Source organism: Moschus berezovskii, chromosome 6 (genome assembly GCF_049115385.1).
Source record: "Moschus berezovskii isolate FMDL1 chromosome 6, NW_MosBer_1.0, whole genome shotgun sequence".
NCBI lineage: Eukaryota > Metazoa > Chordata > Mammalia > Artiodactyla > Moschidae > Moschus > Moschus berezovskii.
The window spans coordinates 100452635-100472133 of record NC_142465.1 but is presented as its reverse complement, the minus strand read 5'-3'; the positions used below and the strand labels follow the sequence as shown (position 1 = coordinate 100472133).

Sequence of the window (19499 nt, the reverse complement as noted above, 5' to 3'; positions counted from 1 at the left end):
TAAACTGAAACTTCTCTCTCTTTTTTTTGTAGTATCTTCAACCAACCTTGTCACTCCTCCAACGGTTGTCAGTAGTCAACCTAAATTGCAGCCTCCAGTGACTTCAGGTTCTCTGACAGCCACGTCAGTTCTTCCTGCACCCAACACAGCTACAGTAGTTGCTTCTACTCAGGTGCCTAGTGGAAATCCCCAACCTACAATCTCTTTACAGTCTTTACCAGTGATATTACATGTACCTGTTGCTGTATCCTCCCAGCCTCAGCTCCTCCAGAGCCATCCAGGGACTTTAGTGACCAATCAACCATCAGGCAACGTTGAATTCATTTCTGTACAAAGCCCACCTACAGTGAGTGGTCTTACCAAAAATCCGGTGTCTTTGCCATCTTTGCCAAACCCCACGAAACCAAACAACGTTCCTTCTGTGCCCAGTCCTAGTATTCAAAGGAATTCTCCTGCCAGTGCTGCACCGTTAGGAACAACACTTGCTGTACAGGCCGTTCCAACAGCACACTCTATTGTACAAGCCACCAGGACTTCTTTACCTACAGTAGGCCCATCAGGACTCTATAGTCCATCAAATAATCGAGGTCCTATACAGATGAAAATTCCAATTTCTGCTTTTAGTACTTCATCTCCTGCAGAACAGAGCAGCACTACCACCACAAGAATTGGTAAGTCAACATGTAGATTTAATAATAGAAATGCAAGCTTGTTAGTAGCCTGTAGATAGTTGAATTTATGTGTGTGTGTGTGTGTATATAGTTGACTAACGTTATTAGAAGACAGAGTGAATAGAATTTTACAGACTGTTTTAGTTACCCAAGAGGAATGATGTTGTTAAAGTGGGATCTGAGAGTTTATTTTGAGTGAGAAGTTACCATTTATAATTCATCTTTTACTAGTTTTCCTAACCTGGGCAAATTTTTAATTTTGGCTTTGCAGCAAGCGTTGTGAATTACTTTTATAGTACATTTTCCAGATATATCTGAATATATAGAAAACAGTATGTTTTAAAGTATCTGAGTGACATAATATATGCTAATAAGAGGAAAATAATAACCACACATCTTCTCTAGTGAAAGTGTTAGTCACTCAGTCATGTCTGACTCTTTGTGACCCCATGGACTGTAGCCCGCCAGGTTCTTCTGTCTATGGCATTCTCCAGGTAAGAATACTGGAGTGGTGCTCACTTGGGCATATACTCAAATTAGAATGATGCAGAGATGATTAGTATGACCCTGCACAAGGATGACATGCAAATTTGTGAAGTGTTCCATATTTTTTGTTCATGTTTGGCAGAAACCAACAAAATTCTGTAAAGCAATTATCCTTCAATTAAACAATAAATGAATTAAAAAAAAAAAGAATAGTGGAGTGGGTTGCCATTCCCTTTTCCAGGGGATCTTCCATCCCAAAGATCAAACTTGAGTCTCCTGCATTGAAGGCAGATTCTTTACCATCTGAGACACTAGGGAAGCCCCTGCCATTACCCCATTTGGAAAAATCCTTTGTACATTCTTCGCTCATATCTTCCAAATTTGAATGGTTTTATACTAGGTCTTCCCTCTTTAATTTACTGCAGAACGTTTGCTTGCTTCTTGTTTTCTCTTATATGTTTTCCCATATGGCGTTTTTATATGATTATGTTTGTATATTTATATATACTTTGAAGTATTGCAAGAAGGAGAACTTGATTGTTCCTAATTTAAAATCGGTAGAACTCTGTCTTCCTTGTTCTTAGAAAGCATAGATTGTATATATATTCTTGAACTTGCTTATTCTTCATTTCTGATTTTATATTTATCCCCACTACTTTTGGAAAGACAGGAAAGAGTACCTGGACATCATGTATATAGTGAAGTAGCTGTCCTATTGTTATAGTTGACCTTGAAATATAAGAAAAAATTAGTACAAAATTATTTTTTAGAAGTGAGATATACAGGGCTTGTTTTTTTAATTTCTTATGTGGTCTTCAGTAGAGTACTTGTCTTCTGAGTATATATTCTCATGAAATAGAGTTTCATAGAGTTACTGAGAGTAAATGAATGGTAGATTAAAATTCATACTGGAATGAAGCAGAATATCACCCTCATACAATTAACATCTGGGATATAAGATTAAATATGAAATTTCAAATACAGTTATTAGTATTTAAAATTAAATATTTGCATGGTACAGTAAATAATAAGATATTTATTAGCATTATCTGCTGTCACAACATTCCTTAGATGCTTATTTTTAATTGAATTCAGTGAAATAGCAAGATTTTTTTAGGGGGTGGTTACATTTCTTCCAGTCATTCCTACTTTTTAACATGTTAGGTGGAAGATGATTATCACGGACATGGTTTTCATTGATTTTGGCGTTTTTCTTCTTTATGAAATTTTGAGCTTAGTTGACATTGTTTTTAAATCATGGTTACAAGATAAGGTAAATTCCTAAATATAGAACTTTCCCTGAAAGACTGTAGCCTGAAAAGAAGTAAATAACTTGAAAGATTACTTTGTCTAGTGTTATGATTGCAAGTTCCCTAAATACTTGAGTTTCCCAGGTGGCTCATTGGTAAAGTATGCATCTGTCAATGCAGGCAACGCAGGAGACAGAGGTTTGATCCCAGGGTCAGAAAAATCCCTAGAGGAGGAAATGGCAACCCACTCCAGTTCTTGCTAGGAGAATCACATGGACAGAGAAGCCTGGTGGACTGCAGTCCATAGGGTTGAAAAGAGTTGGACCTGACTGAACATACACACACACATCAGAATTATAATTCAGTTTCATTATCCTGTTAACATTGTATGAACATTTGTTGACCCAAAGGGTGTGTTTTTCCCAAAATTATCTAGCTTAATGAGCTTTATTAGTTGTAATGTTAGTCTGTTTCTGTTTAATTTCTTGACTGTCATTAATTATTTTTGTATATAAAATTAGTAATTTTAGTAATTATTATTAGTTTTATGATAATACATTTGTAGTTTTACTTAAAACTTTATATTTTAACATATATATATTTAACACATATACTTTAATACATAAATTATATTATGGAGATCTTCATTTTGAGTTCCATTTGGAATGCATACATATATTTGAAAGTAAATTATTAGATATTAACCAAAAATATTAATAATAAGCTTGGCTTTACCATGTTAATTAGAAGGAGGTCCTATGAAATGATATATTCTCTGATTATGCATAATTTAAGGATGCCATAAATGGCATGAAAATAGGCATTTAGCTATTGAGACTTGCAAACACCTAAGCCGAGGTCAAATAGCAAAATTTGGCTGAATATGAAGGTTGGTGCCAAACTTTAATACATCCATAAGGTGATAAATTAATTAGTTTTTAATTAAAACTTTTTGAAAACTATGCTGATTTAAGTTTTATTTCAGTTCAGTTGCTCAGTCGTGTCCGACTCTTTGTGACCCCGTGAACCGCAGCACGCCCCAGGCCTCCCTGTCCATCACCAACTCCACCCAAACCCATGTCCATTGAGTCAGTGATGCCATTCAACCATCTCATCCTCTGTTGTCCCCTTCTCCTCCTGCCCTCAATCTTTCCCAGCATCAGGGTCTTAAGCTCTTCACATCAGGTAGCCAAAGTATTGGAGTTTCAGCTTCAACATCAGTCCTTCCAATGAACACCCAGGATTGATCTCCTTTAGGATGGACTGGTTGGATCTCCTTGCAGTCCGAGGGACTCTCAAGAGTCTTCTCCAACACCACAGTTCAAAAGCATCAATTCTTCGGCGATCAGCTTTCTTCACAGTCCAACTCTCACATCCATACATGACCACTGGAAAAACCATAGCATTGACTAGATGGGCCTTTGTTGGCAAAGTAATGTCTCTGCTTTTTAATATGCTGTCTACATAATGTATAACTAGACAGCATGCATTTGTGTATATTTATATACATATATCTTCATAAAGTCAATATTTTTTATAAAGTGTAAAATAAAAGTTGTCCTAAGGATTACTTGGAAATTTAGAGACCAAATTATAGCTTATCTAATTCATTCATAGGAGAAGGAAATGGCTACGCATTTCAGTATTCTTGCCTGAAGAGTCCTGTGGACGGAGGAGCCTGGTGGGCTGCTGTCCACAGAGTCGCATAGAGTTGGATATGACTGAAATGACTTAGCATGCATGCATTCATTCATAAAACACTGAATTCCTGTTTTGTTCTAAAATCATGCAGACACACAGAAATGTACAAAATAATCCCTATTCTAACCAAGCTCATAGTCAAATAGGAAACTTGAATGTTAAATAATTATAAATGTGATGGGTGTAAATGTATGCAGGTTTCTGTGAGAGGATATGGGAGCTCTGGGAAGGTACGAGAATGGAGTGAATGGCAAGATGGTGGGAAGTAGAGTTTTAAAGGATTTTTACAGAGAGGAAGGAGTGTGACATCCACGAACATTGGCTACAGGAGGGGTGAAAATGGAATTAGAGAGAAACCAGAGGCTCTGCGAATGCCCTAGATGAGAGATAGGGTTGTAAAAATGACTTACAAGTTTTCTCATTCCATTTATTTTCATTCAGTTGTCCAGCACCCACCAAGGGACACGACTAATGCACTCCTGTAAAATGCACACGCACATAGTGCACGTCCATTTTTTGATGCTGGTAAAAATTCAGTGTTGGTTAAAAGTGACAATGTCTTTTAAGAATAAAGAGACAGAGATGTTTCTTATATGATAGAGTTTGGTGTACAATTTTTGAGTTTATATCTTGCCAATTTTATTGCTTGATAGATTGATTCATAGCTTTTTACTTTCAAAATTCATCTGAAGTAGTAAAAGAAAACAAAAGATACAGTGAAACTATAAAATGTTACATTGAGAATCAAGACAACAATCTAATAAAAGGGTAGGAGAAGTTAATGGAAAATCTAGGATAAAGAATATTATTACAGCTTTATGAATAATTAACTTTGTGTCCTGAGACATAAGTCAAAGAGAGCATCTTATCGTGCTGGATAAGAAAACTCTCATAGTTATTAGCATTTGTGTGTGTGTAGAAATAAAACATTTCATTAATCAGTTTAAATCTTTCCTGAATCTTGAGAATAATTGTATGAGGATAATTCCACAGAAAATTCCACGTACAGAGGAGTCTATTGGGCTACAGTCCCATGGGTTGCAAGAGTCAGACATGACTTAGAACTAAACCAGCCAACTAACCAATTAACAGAAAATAAAAATGAAACTCCCTCACCTGCTTTGCTTCTTGACTTACCTTTTATTTTCACTTGAAAATGTGTTTTAAATCCAAATGAATGTATTCTAACACTGTATATATATTTTTAAAAATTGGTAGTAAATTGCTTATGTTTTGGTAATATTTTGAGTTTGGGTGAACTCTGGGAGTTGGTGATGGACAGGGAGGCCTGGTGTGCTGTGATTCATGGATGGGGTCGCAAAGAGTCAGTCACAACTGAGCGACTGAACTGAACTGAGTGTGTGTTAATACTCTGCATGTCAGTAACCTGGAATTAATTTTTTTTTTATTAAGTAGTACTTTTAAGAAGTACTATTTAAAAAAATTTTTTTTATTAAGTAGTATTTCAAGAACTTTGCAGTCCAGAAATGAAGCTGATTCATTATAAATGAATTAATTTTAAGATATTAAAGATATGTATATGTCTTTTTAAAGTTACATACATCTTCCAAATATACCTGGGAGATTCCTTAGGTTATATATACCCACATATGCATATGTACATATGTATATGTGTATATATGTATATTTTCTTGCTATGCAAAGAACTAAGATAATTCAGATAGGGTAGGCAGAAATTGGAAGGGCCCCTTTTACTTACCTAGCCTGTAAAACCCTCTTTTTTAACAAGTTGATATTTATCCTCATTTTTTTTTAATGTATAGATAGAAATAATTCTATCTACCATTTCTGGTCTTGTCTCTTTAAATATATTGATAAATGATTTACTTTGTATGTATGTTATGAAGATCTACAAATGAAAGGAGTCATATTTTGACTAAAGTTTTTTGACAGAAAGTGTGGATAGGATGTTTCAGCCTTAGAAAACTCCTATTGATGTAATTGACCACATTACCAAAGATAAAAAACTGATTAATCACCTCAGTAGATGCTCAAGACATTTGACAAAACTTAATACCTTTTTTTTAGAAATTGAGGCAAAAAACATACTTTGTTTCTTTTCTGTGCTGTTTTTTCATTTAGCTATCTTTTATACAACTATATAGTTATAGTTCTATACATGCAAAATTCATATGTATGTTTGTGTGTGTGTACAAACTCAATAAAAGTTTATTGAAAAATGAATAAAGGAAAATCATCTGTGATTGAGCTATTGAGATTATGCATGTATGTTTCATCAGGATCACTTTTATTTTTCTAGTGAATTTATTACATTTTTACCATGTTACTAAATTTTTTTCTCCAGAGGTGTGTAGTATGGAAGGATTATATTTTATTTAACTTTTCGTGTTATAGCATTTAGGTTATACACATGTTAAATTGCTTCCCTGCAATATTCCTTTGGTTAGAGTTAAAATTTCTATTTAATGGGTATATGAAGTGTTTGGATTTCTGGTATCAATTTGTCCTTCTGAGAGATTTGTAGCAGTGGTCTCTGAGAGAGTAATTTACATATATAACATGTTGACAGACAAAAAACTATTGGAGAAAATTAATATGAATTTTTGTAAAGAAACCTATCCTTTCACATTTTGCAGGTTCCTTTAAAAATAGCTCTGAGTTTTGTTTTCTTTTTTGACTCCTTAGAAAACCAGACAAACAAAACAGTAGATGCTTCTGTTAATAAGAAAGCAGCTGATAGTACATCACAGGTAAGATGTTTCCTACTGTTTCAAAATGAAAGAGTGGATTTCTATTGATATTCTTTGATAAAATGAAAATTATTCCAAGTCTGTTTTTTACAACTGTCCAAAATTTTTCAAACAGCTTCTCTGTGTTGACAAGAATTGAATTTTTTTGATTAGTGATTCTCTTAGTTATATTGGATTATATATAACTGACAGTCTAGTTATTTTCTTTCATACAGTGTGAAGTTTTAGTCTCCACTTATAATTTCTTCCTGGCCCATCTTTTTAAGAAAATCTCCCTGGTTTATTCCTCTCCCCACACCTCCCCATCCTCTGTCCTGCCATTGCCAACACACACAGAGACACCATTTTAGTTTGTTCAGAGCTGATCAGAAATAGTTTTATGGAAAGAAAATTTTGGTTTTTCTGATAGCTTATTACCTTTTTGCCAGTCTTGGTACTTTTTCATGTTAAATTTAAGTCACCCAGGAGTGGAGTAACTCCATTTTTCCTGTATTAATAAAGTTCATCATGATTCTTTTTCTACATTGCTTTAGTTATAATAGATTCATAGGAAAGTCATTGCATGTTTGATGGTCTAATTTCTTCCCTTCCTATTAATCATATCTAGAAACTCATATATTTTCCTAGTGAGAGAAAAAATCTTGAATAAGTCAGGTATGAATAAATGATGTGAATTTTAAAACAAGGGCATAGTGATCTTTAATTTTGACTATTCAGCTTTAAAATGATGGATTTTTGACCAAAGATAGATATATATACCATGCTGTTTTGATCAAACTAAAGCTATTAGAAATATTTTATTTCTTACTAATTTTAGCAGGCTTTTTATATGATATTAAAGGTCAAAGTTTTGATTGTTTCTGAGGATGTCTTATAGCTATGTTTTTAATTAAAAGTATATGGGGTACTTTTTAGGGAGGTATGTAGTATAGGAAACATCGATATATTCAGTGACTTTTATGTAACATAGGAAGTCTAGCTTTATTTTATGAAGTAAAACTAAAGCTAAACAAATTACAAACATCCTCATTTCTTTCAGTAATTTCTTTCTTGTTTGTTTGGACATACTAGGTAATGTTTTAGGAGAGGAAGATGTACACTGTAATGGCTGTTTTCATCTTGTTATAAATGGTGATTCTTCTAGAGTTGTGCTGTCTAATGTGGTAGCCACTAATCACATTTAGGCTATTTAAATGAAAATAGATTTAATTTAGCCTTAAATAAAAAATTTACTTCCTCTATCACAGTAGCCCCATTTCAAGACTCAAAAGCCACATATAGATAGTAACTACCATATTGGAAAACAAGGATGTGGAAATTTTTCATCATTGCAAAATGTTATATTCCAATGTTATATGACAGCCTGGATGGGAGAGGAATTGGGGGAGAATGGTACATGTGTCAGTTCGGTTCAGTTTGGTCGCTTAGTCGTGACCGACTCTTTGTGACCCCATGAATCACAGCACGCCAGGCCTCCCTGTCCATCACCAACTCCCGGAGTTCACTCAAACTCATGTCCATCGAGTCGGTGATGCCATCCAGCCATCTCATTCTCTGTCGTCCCCTTCTCCTCCTGCCCCCAATCCTTCCCAGCGTCAGTCTTTTCCAGTGAGTCAACTCTTCTCTTGAGGTGTCCAAAGTATTGGAGTTTCAGCTTTAGCATTAGTCCTTCCAATGAACACCCAGGATTGATCTCCTTTAGAATGGACTGGTTGGATCTCCTTGCAGTCCAAGAGACTCTCATATGTATGACTAAATCCCTTTGTTGTCAATCCCTTTGCTGGTATGACATTGTTAATTGTCTATACTCCAGTACAAAATAAAACATTTTTTTAAAAGTTATATTAGATTGCTGAAATAAAGTATATGTAATATTGTAAAAATTTCAGTGAAATTAAAGTTGATATAAAAGTTTGCCATACTTTTAAAATTCTTTACTTAAAAATATTCTTTTTAAATTAAAAAAGTAACAAAATAATATAAAATCTAGTGACACTCAGCTACTTATTATGTTTTATAAATTCTAAAACATGTATTACCACTTCACAAGTTTTAGAATCGTAACTATTTTAGTTTACATTGTATTATATAACTTTTATTTTGATGAAGCAACTTGTACCAGTGTATCCAAAAGACACCTGAAATAGTAAGTGACTGCATCAGATTAGCAAAGAGACTGTACAACCAAATTCTAAGTTCTCAAAGAATGTATTTTTTTTAATTCTTCTTATTTATTTAATGAATTTATTTGGCTGTACCAGGTCTTAGTTGTGGCATGTGGGATCTTACTTCCCTGACCAGGGATTGAACCTAGGCCCGTGCATTGGGAGCATGGAGTCTTAGCCACTGGACCACCAGGAAAGTCTCTCAATGAATATTTTGTTTGGCTTACAGGAATAGTAATTCACTACCATTGTATGAAAGACACAAGTAGCATGACTAGGCAGCTAATCTGTTAAAGTCATGCCTGATCAAAGGTTTGTATGAGTTCCAGTTATGGATTTAAATAGTAAATATGCAAGTTTTACAGTAAGAAATTATTATGGAACTATATATGGGCTGCTAGTTATAAATTGATGCTTTATTGGCTTTTTGGGTTATAGATAAAAGTTTTGTTGTGCAAAAATACTTTGATAATGTAACACTATAGGTTTTTTTTGAACATATGTTAAGAAATTGCTGGTAGCTTTTTACCCTGTATGTTGCTTGGTAGCAAATAGAATCTGGTGTGAAAGAGGTATCCTATGATTCTTTACAGTCTTAGCTTTCTAACCACTCAGATAACTTCTTTTTTCTGTGCCAAGTCTTACTTAGTTGTACTTCTGAACACTTCTAAGACTATCATAATTTAGGAGGAATCTAGATGGTATGTATGGAAATGATTGTTGTTCAGACATAGCTAATGAGAAAATAATTAAAGATATAAAATAGTCCTTGAATGAAGATTTCTCTAATGTCTTCCAAATAAGTATTTATTAGCATATTCCATATAATTGTTATTACATATTTTATTCATAGATCTCATTTTATGTAGTACATTACTAATATATTTTATGTGGTAAAACATTATTTATTGAAACTACCATCATATGTTGTAAAATAGTGTAGAAATAATTTTCTGTTGCATCTGTAGTTTTATATTACTGTTTGGAGGGACTTGAGATCCACCTCAATTTTGCTGATTTGCTAGAAGGACTCATAAAACCTGTGACAGGTTATACTCATGGTTATGGTTTATCACAGCCAAAAATAGAGAACCAGACCAGCAGGGAAAAATATAAGCATCAAGTGGGATCAAGTACGGTCAGGCTGAGGCTTTCATGTTCTTCCCTAACCAGCACTGCACAGGAGGGGCTTTCTCTCTGGTTATATACCTTAAGGAACAAGTGACAAAAGTCTTTGCCCAGGTAAGCCTGACTGATTATCACTGCCTGAGCTGATTGGACAGCTGCTTCTTTCTGTGTAACCAGCTATGGCAGTCAAAATACAGGACTCCTAACAGTGAAACCGGGTGTGCATCATCTGTCTTGGTGTTTGTGCAGATCAGCCTTGATAAGCCGGTATAACACAGTTCATTGTTTAAGGTGTTTAAGGTACATAAGAAAGTTATCAGTAATTTATGTAAACTTTCTAAGGGCCACATTTTTGGTAGCCAACCAAACCTTAAAGTAGTTCCCAAGTTCCTTTGGAGAGATGTGTGTGGAGTGAAAAGCCGGGTCTTCTGTACTGGCATTCTCTGCAGTTGTCGAAGTGCCCTGTTCTAGCCTTTCAGATATATTCTTTGTTATTGTCTTTTAAATATGATCTTATTATTTGTTTTAGTACAAAAAAAATACCCTACAAAGCCAATATCTTTGCCTTCTTGAAATTTTCTTAGTGTTCATATGATGAGAGTGGTCATTTGGGGGAAGGACACATGATTAAATAACTTTAATAAAATAGATTCTTAGTATTAAAACTTACTTGACACAAGATATTTTTTAGCAGTTTCAGGACTTCGGTAATATGTATAAATGCAGATATAGGCATGTAATGTCTCTTGATTACATAAGTTTTCTCAGAATTGATGGCAGAAAAACATGAACCTAGTGACATAAAAATAATAAGCTCTAGAGTCAGACAGTCTGGCAACTGTTACTTACCTAATATGTAAGGCTCGAATAAGTTATCTAAACCTTGGATTTGATTTCTTACCTATAAAATATGGCTAATGCTGATCGCAGCCACAGATTATTGTAGATGAAATTTGTTAATGAATGTGGAACACTGACCACAGAGCCTGATGGAAATAGTTCCAACTATCATGACTATCTTTTATTTGCTGTTAATAATTATTGAAATAATTAGATTTTATTTCTTAAGAAAATAGAAACAGGAGACTACTGTAGTTTGTGATAATAGATGAATTTTATCAGCCAAGTTAGGATAAATAAAAATACAATTCAGTAGATTAGCTCATTGATTATAGATCTTCTCTTCCTATTATAGATTATACACTATAGAAAAATATGCACCTTATAGTAGAGCATTTACACAATAAAAAGAAATAGACAAATTGACCCTTTTATCTTTATAAGATTTACTCTTTGTATCTTCTCTAACATTAATGTAATTACAGCAGTTTTTTTCAGTGTGTTTGTGTATTTGATTTAAAGTGAGTATCTAGGAGGAAGAAACTAGTTATTTCTTGATTTTTTTGGTGTGTTATTTCACCTGACAATCCCTAATATTGATAGGAAATTTCATTCCGTTTAGTTGGTTTAGTCATTGATATGGTTGAATTTAGGTCTGCTGTTTATAATTTTAAAAATATATCATCTGTACTTTGTTTTGGGGTACTTCTCCCCCTATTTTAATTTTGTGTTGATTTTTAATACTCTTAATTTTTCTGTTGTCTATTCTTAAAAAATTGAAGTATAATTGATTTACAATGTTGTGTTAAATTGTAGTGTACAGCAAAGTGATTCAGTTATACATATGTATATATTCTTTTTCATTACAGGTTATTAGAAGGTATTGAATATAGTTCCCTTAGATATATAGTAGAATCTTACTGTTTTCTGTTATATATAGTAGTTTGTATCTGCTAATTCCAGACTCTTAATTTATCCCTCCCTGCCTTTTCCCCTTCGGTAACCATTAGTTTGTTTTCTATGTCTATGAGTCTGTTTCTGTTTTATAAGTGAATTCATTTGTATATTTTAGATTCCATGTATAAGTGATATCATATCTTTCTGACTTACTTCACTTAGTATGATAATCCTTAGGTCCATTCTTTTTTATGGCTAATTAATATTACGTGTGTGTGTGTGTGTGTGTAAGAGAGACATCTTTATCTATTTATCTGTCAATAGGCTTTTAGGTTGCTTTCATATCTTCGCTGTTGTAAATAGTACTGCTGTGAACATTGGGGTGCATGTATCTTTTTGAATTAAGAGTTTTCTCTGGATGTGTGCCCAGCAATGAGATGTTTGGATCAAGTGGTAACTCTAGTTTAAGTTTTTTAAGGAACCTCTATGTTTTCCTTCATAGTGGTTACATCAGTAATTTACATTTTCACCAATAGTGTAGGAGGGTACCCTTTTCTCCACATGCTCTCAAGCACTTATTGTTTATAGACTTTTCAATGATGATCCTTCTGACCAGTTTGAGATGATACTTCCTTGTAGTTTTGATTTGCATTTCTCTGGTAATTAGCTGTATTAGCATCATTTCATGTGCTTGTTGGCCATCTTCTTTGGAGAAATGTCTATTTAAGTCTTCTGCCCATTTTTTGATTGGACTATTTGTTTTTTAGTTATTGATTTGTATACCTTGTTTATATATTTTGGAATTAAGCCCTTGTCAATTGTGTTGTTTGCAAATATTTCCTCCCAGTCTGTAGGTTGTCTTTTTGTTTATGGTTTCCTTTGCTGTGCAAAAGCTTATGAGTTTTTTTAGGTCTCATTGGTTTATTTTTGCTTTTATTTCTATTGCCTCAGAAGACTGACCTAAGAAAACATTGCTGTGGTTTATGTCAGAGAAAGTTTTGCCCACGTTCTCATCTGGGAACTTTATGGTGTCATGTCTTACATATTTAAGTCTTTAGCCATTTGCAGTTTACTTTTGTGTATAGTGTGAGGGAATGTTCCAGCATCATTGATAGACCTGTAGCTGTCCAGCTTTCCCAACACCACTTGCTGAAGAGACTGTCTTTTGTCCATTGTATCATTCTTGCCTCCTCTGTCAAAGATTAGTTGACCATAGGTGTGTGGGTTTCTTTCTGGGCTCTCTGTTCTGATCCATTGATCCATGTCTGTTTTTATGCCAACACCATGTTGTTTTGATTGCTTTGTTGTATTGTTGATGTTGGGAGTGTTAGGCCTCCAGTTTTTTTCTGTTCTCCCAGGATTACTTTGGCAATTCTGGGTCTTTTGTGATCCCAGGCAAGTTCTTGGATTATTTGTTCTAGTAATTCTTGGAATATATTTTTAACAGCTGCTTTGAAGTCTGCTAAATTCAACATCTGGCTCCACTTGGAGTTATTTTTATTGACTATCTTTTATTTCTAGTTGGGTTCTACTTTACTAGTCTTTGCCTATTCTAGTAACTTTTGATGAATTTAAAATTTAATTTTAAAAGTGGACCTTAGTTGGACAATTGGATCTTATAGATCTGTTGTAGCAAGTAGATTCTGTTATGTTCTTCAAGGGTTTGTTCTTCAACTTTTCAGTTTGGGTTTTACAGATTTGTGATGTTTATTACAAGTCATTTTCTGTGAAGTCATTATCATAGAAAAGGTTTATAATTGTAAGATTTAGAGTTGCATCATGGTCTTTGAATTTGGCCTGTATATCAAGAAATCATTTTCTTTAATTTTGTAAAACTGTAGTCTTGTAGATGAAAACCTTAATCATTTGGAGTTGACATGACTGTAAATATACCATAAAGTAATTATGATTAGCATGTATTGGGTGGTTACTGTGTGTCATGCCTGGTGTTAAGCTTTTTGTTTTTTTGTATGCATAGTTGTATTAATCATTATAATAGACTTCATATCCAATTTTTTTTGAAATTAAAAAAATGACATTTTGAAATTTAAAAAATGAATGAACATAAGTTCACGTAACTTGTAAGTGTTGGAACTAAAAGATTCAGTCATTCTTTTTGACTTGAAGATCTTGGCTATTTAGGTCTATGTTGTACTGCTTTCCTTTTTTTGTTGCCATTATATAGTTAAAAAAAATTTTTTTAACTACATTTCTAATAATTTTGGACAGTGAGTTGACTTTGGTCAAATTGGATGTCATCTGATTATAGCACATTACATCCTATGATACCATACCATTCTTTAGGGAGAAAAATAGATTATTTTATGTAACCTAATTCTGCCTTTGGTCTTTTTGTGAATTAATGTTGATAATATTTAGTGTCGGTTTGGTCAATATTTAAATATTAGAAATGAATTATGTTTACATGTAACCATTTAAAGCACCGGATAGTCACTCTAATAGCTCTATGCAATTGACAATATAATTAAAAAAGAAAATAATTTATTGTGGAAGATTTCTTTCTTTTTTTTTTTTTGGCAAATATTTGACTCATGAGTATCCTTGGGTCATTTATCTGACCAACACTCTTTAGGTAAAGTCATTTAGGGGTCCAGATTGAACCAGGCTGTGCATTATCATTGCTTCCCTTCAGTATTGTTTTATTTTCCTTATGCCTACCAGAGTTCCCATTGATCAATGCAAATGTTTTGTTTTTTAGAGTGGAAAAGCTACAAGCAGTGATTCAGGTGGTGTCATTGATCTCACAATGGATGATGAAGAGAGTGGAGCTTTACAAGGTACTTAAATATAAGTAATCATACTAAGGAATGCTTTGGTACCATTTTTCTCCCTTAACTCATTATATTTAGTGGGTACAACTCTTGACAGCACTGTTTGTGTCCTTTTTAGAAAGAGTTTTTAAGATTAGAAGTAAAAAATAGAAGTCAAATCTTGGGAGAATATTAACAAAGCATGAAGGAAAACAGAGCAACTAGGAGAATATTTAACTTATGGAATACTTCTCTTTTTATATCTGTTATTTCACTTGATCCTTACAATAACCCTGTAATGCCCATTTTAGAATTGAGGATAGATTCAGAGTATGAACTAAATCTAGGTCTTTAGACTTTAAATGTTTTTTCCATATATGTATATGTGTATTTTAACGTAGGCATAAAGGCTACCCCCTACACCACTACAGTATTCTGGCCTGGAGAATTCCATGGACTGTATAGTCCATGGGGTCGCAAAGAGTTGGACACGACTGTGTGACTTTCACTTAAATCAAGATATTGTTAAAAAGCATGTATACCCAGAATTCTCAGTATTATTCTGAGTTATAATATTTACAAATTATATTGGTTAGCTGTTGAACAATATTCCAAGTTATTCTTCCACAGTGTTAATAGGTGTTGTGTAAATAAAACTTTAATGGTTAAATATGCTTGGGAAATTCTGAGTTAAAATTATATGGGTTTTTTCCCTTAATACGGATATCTCTGAACCTTTACTGGCTGATTTACAATGTAAATCTCCAAGAATGATTCAAGTGATAGAGTATTTCTCAAACTTATTTGACTGTACAAAATAACTTTGTTCATAGACATATCTGTAAAACTTTGTGGTGGTAATTATATAATGCATGTGAAAAATCTAGTAGGATCAGATGTTATTATACCTTTAAGACATTAATTTTTAAAAAAATACTAGAAATTTTAAGAAATTATATTTTAGGGAATAAGATAGTTCAGTTGGTTTTAGGAAAACAAAATTAAGTAGCTAGACAATTCATTATGTGACAGTAAGGTCAGGTTTTTTGTATAAAACTGATATAAAATTGGAAGATTTATGTCATCATTTGTTGGGGTTGAATTCATGCCTGTCTGATTACTGTTTAAACATTTCAAATTTTCTGTATTACTTTTACTATTTTTTTAATACACAAATCTTAATGAAAGAAATTTCCTAGAGCACAAAAGTAAATACTGGTTGTTTGTAAGAAGACACAGATAGGGCTAGTTTTGGATAAAAAAGTAAAATAAAAGTTTGTCATCTGTACTCTTGCCATTTCCCTTTGTAGCATCCCTGCCTCTTAGAATCTCTCTCCATTGCCCCACCATTGAGTGTTACTTAAATTCTCCCGTCTAGTGTACATTTTCTTCATCAACACTCAAATATTAAAGTAGTTGCTGCTGATGCCTTAAGCTTGTTGTATTGTTAGAAGTAGGATTCTTTTCATTAAAAAAAAATTACAACTATATTTTCTTTAAATGTGATTTAAAATCTATGGTAGAACCAAGAATGAATTATTTAAGGTTCTGACTTGGTTTTCACATTGACAGAAGTACACTTAATTAAAATACAATGAAATTGTTCTCTTAGTGGTAAAATGCAACTGAATGGCAAAGATAAACTTGTATACCTAATATTTTTCTATCAGTAATCATATTGCCTCACCTTTAATTAACAGACCCTAAAAAGGTAAATCATACCCCTGTGTCAACCATGAGTTCTTCTCAGCCTTTATCTCGACCATTGCAACCCATCCAGCCAGCACCGCCTCTTCAACCATCTGGAGTGCCAACAAGTGGACCATCTCAGACAACCATACACTTACTACCTACAGGTAAACTTGCTGAATCACTGAGCTGAAATGTTAGTTTTATCTGTTGTGAAATATGACTGTGAAACTGAGTGGAAAGGTTAGACAGAAAATTAGCTCATTTAGGTAAGTACCAATGGACGTGATTACTGGATCATACAGGAAGAATTGTGGTTTTGCAGAAACTGCCTGAGTAGAGTGGCTGTACCAGTTTGCATTTTTACCAGCAGTGAGTGTGAGGAAGGAACTGTTGCTCCACATCCTTACCAGCATTTGGTATTGTTAGTGTTTTAGATTTTCATTATTCTAATAGGGATAGTAGAATCTCATTGTTATTTGATTTGCATCTCCCTGATGATATGTTAAGCAGCTTTTCCTGCGCTTGTTTGCCATCTGTTCATCTTCTTTGGTGAGGTGTCTGTTCAGATCCTTTGTCCACTTTTTAATTGGGTTGTACATTTTCTTACTGTTGCGTTCTAGGAGTTCTTTGTATGTTTTGGATGAGTCCTTTATCAAATAATGTCTTTTGCAGATATTTTGTCCTTTTCTTCACATTCCCTTGAGATGAACTTGATTTTAACCCTAATTATGTTAGTAATAAGTTATAAAGGCTATAACTATTTTTTAAAAGATTAGAAGATTAAGAATAATCATTGTTATTTTTTATTTTTTAAAAATTTGTGTTGGCATATTCATCATTGTCATTTTGAAGACAATGTGTGTTTTTGAATGCAGTGAGTTAATTTTGCAGTCTTTTAACTAGCAGCGCTGATACAGAATGGATATAAAGAAGAGTTAAACTATATATGTCTTTGTCATTTGACAGTGTAAACAGCAGAAATGAATATAGTTTCTCTGGAAGGGATGAATATAATGATTCATTCTAATAATAACCAAGATATAATTGATCAAACAAGAGTTTTTCAGTAATTCTTAACTAGAAATTGTTTTAACTGGCCTAACACTACTGTCAGAAGATAACCGTTAATATTTTCTCTGCTACCTCTTAAAAAGCTATTAATTAGACATTTTCAAGATGTAGTTTATGTCTCCTAATCTGTTTGGAAGCCAATTAAGACAGGTCGTTGTCTTCATAAAATAGCCCATTGCTTAAGAAATTTATCTGCGAAATGCTCATATAAGCACTTTTCTCATTAAGGAAAGCATTGAACTTACATGGAATTTTATCCAATGGAATAAAATGACAGTCAATTTAGTTGATTTAAGAGAAGTGTTAATAATATAGATAATAAAATGGGGAATGAAGAGATGAAGAGCTAAGTATTCCTCCTTATATACTTTCTTCTTCTTTGTAAAGACTCATATTGAAAGTTAGGATATATAAAGGCTAAGGAGTCTCTTTATTGTATACAGTTTTTACCTCCAAATTTGTTTTATTGTAGAACATATTTTTCCATAGGAGAGTACATTGATTATTGATTTGTATTATATAGCTAACATGTCATTTGTAAAATGTAGTTCTAATTCAGAAAGTTTTAACAAAATATTGTTAACTCCTTAAAATCATTATTTGTACTCCATGCTGTCAGTGAACATTGTAGAATTCATTATTGATAAATATATGTTAATATCACTCAAGGCATTAATGTTCTCTGGAACATAAATTAGGGGGAATGCCAAGATAGAGAATGAAGAAGGCTATATTTTAATAGGTATTTTATTGTTTGGAATAGGAGGTGATTTGACTCATCTGAAGAACTTGTCAGTTATAATAGCCAGTCAGTTTTTTGAACTATGGGACCACAAGTTACTCATTTGGATTTGTACCCATTGGTAGAAGGCCTGGAGGGCCTAAAATTCCACTCTGCTAAGAGTAATTTAACATTGAGGAAGGGAAAATTCACCCTTCTAAGTCATTCCTATAAGATCATACTCCCCAAAGTCTAAACCCTTTCTTCATCTTCACTTGCTTATTTATGTAGACAAACTAGAGTGGGAAAGGCCTTGGACATGGTTGAGGTGTTCTTTTCTTCTGAAACTTTGATTGTACTAATACTAACCTTGGTTGGCCCTGTCATTCTTAACTTTCATGATTACAGAAGCAGACTCTTGTCTATTATAGTAAATTAGATTTTGTATAAAGTGAATTGTCACTTAATATTGCTTACTTAACGTAGAATTTACTGCGGCTTAAATCTATTTTTCTGCTTTTCATTAGCTCCAACCACCGTGAATGTAACACATCGTCCAGTAACTCAGGTGACCACAAGACTCCCTGTACCGAGAGCTCCTGCAAACCACCAGGTGGTTTATACAACCCTCCCCGCACCACCAGCTCAGGCTCCCCTGCGAGGAACTGTTATGCAGGCTCCTGCTGTTCGGCAGGTCAATCCCCAAAACAGTAAGAGACCCTTTTCCTGTTTATGTTGTTCTTTTGCATGTAGTTGGAGTGGCTTATATTGATGTTAGATGCAGCAAAAAGTGTTCAGTATCATACTAAAACTATTATTCATTCATTTTCTTTTCTTAGGAGAGTTAACCAGAAAAAAATGGACTGGTATCTAATTTGTGTTCTGTGTGTTGTCTTCAGTTTAATTATTTATGGCCTACTTGATTTGATGTTGGTCTGTACCATACTTTAGAGACAACTTGCCTAATTAAAGTGGGAATGATCAATTGTGACTTAGCCCAGATGGAGATAATGGTAAAGGATAGCCTCCAATGAGAGTCTTAAAGGTATGGAAAGTGGCTGAGAAATAAAAGATGGGAAAATGTTTAAGGTAACTTGTATTTTCCAAATGTGTGTGTGTGTGTGTGTGTGTATATATATATATATATACACACATATATATATGAAATATATATTCAGTTGTAAAATATACAAACAAGTTTCTATAAAGGATATATTTAAAGCTTAAAGAAAAATAGCAAAATGAACCACATATGAACTCTCCACTAGGCTAAGAAATAGAACTTTATCAGAATCCAAAAGTCTATGTATGCCCGCTCTTAATTGCATCCTTCTCCCTTTCCATCAGAGGTAACCATCACCCTTACTTAATTTC

At 33.5% G+C, this 19499-nt stretch overlaps 1 protein-coding gene and 1 pseudogene across 5 annotated transcripts in view; both read left to right on the top strand.

The window, feature by feature from the left end:
- Positions 1–19499, top strand: part of ATF7IP (activating transcription factor 7 interacting protein) — a 121502-nt gene that overhangs the window by 88749 nt on the left and 13254 nt on the right. For all 5 annotated transcript variants that reach the window (XM_055394164.2, XM_055394162.2, XM_055394161.2 and 2 more), the window contains exons 9-13: positions 33–671; positions 6776–6840; positions 14590–14668; positions 16342–16497; positions 18653–18835. In XM_055394164.2, the coding sequence (XP_055250139.2) occupies positions 33–671; positions 6776–6840; positions 14590–14668; positions 16342–16497; positions 18653–18835 (1122 nt within the window). The remainder of the gene's footprint in view (positions 1–32; positions 672–6775; positions 6841–14589; positions 14669–16341; positions 16498–18652; positions 18836–19499) is intronic.
- Positions 1185–1283, top strand: LOC129537359 (U6 spliceosomal RNA; annotated as a pseudogene).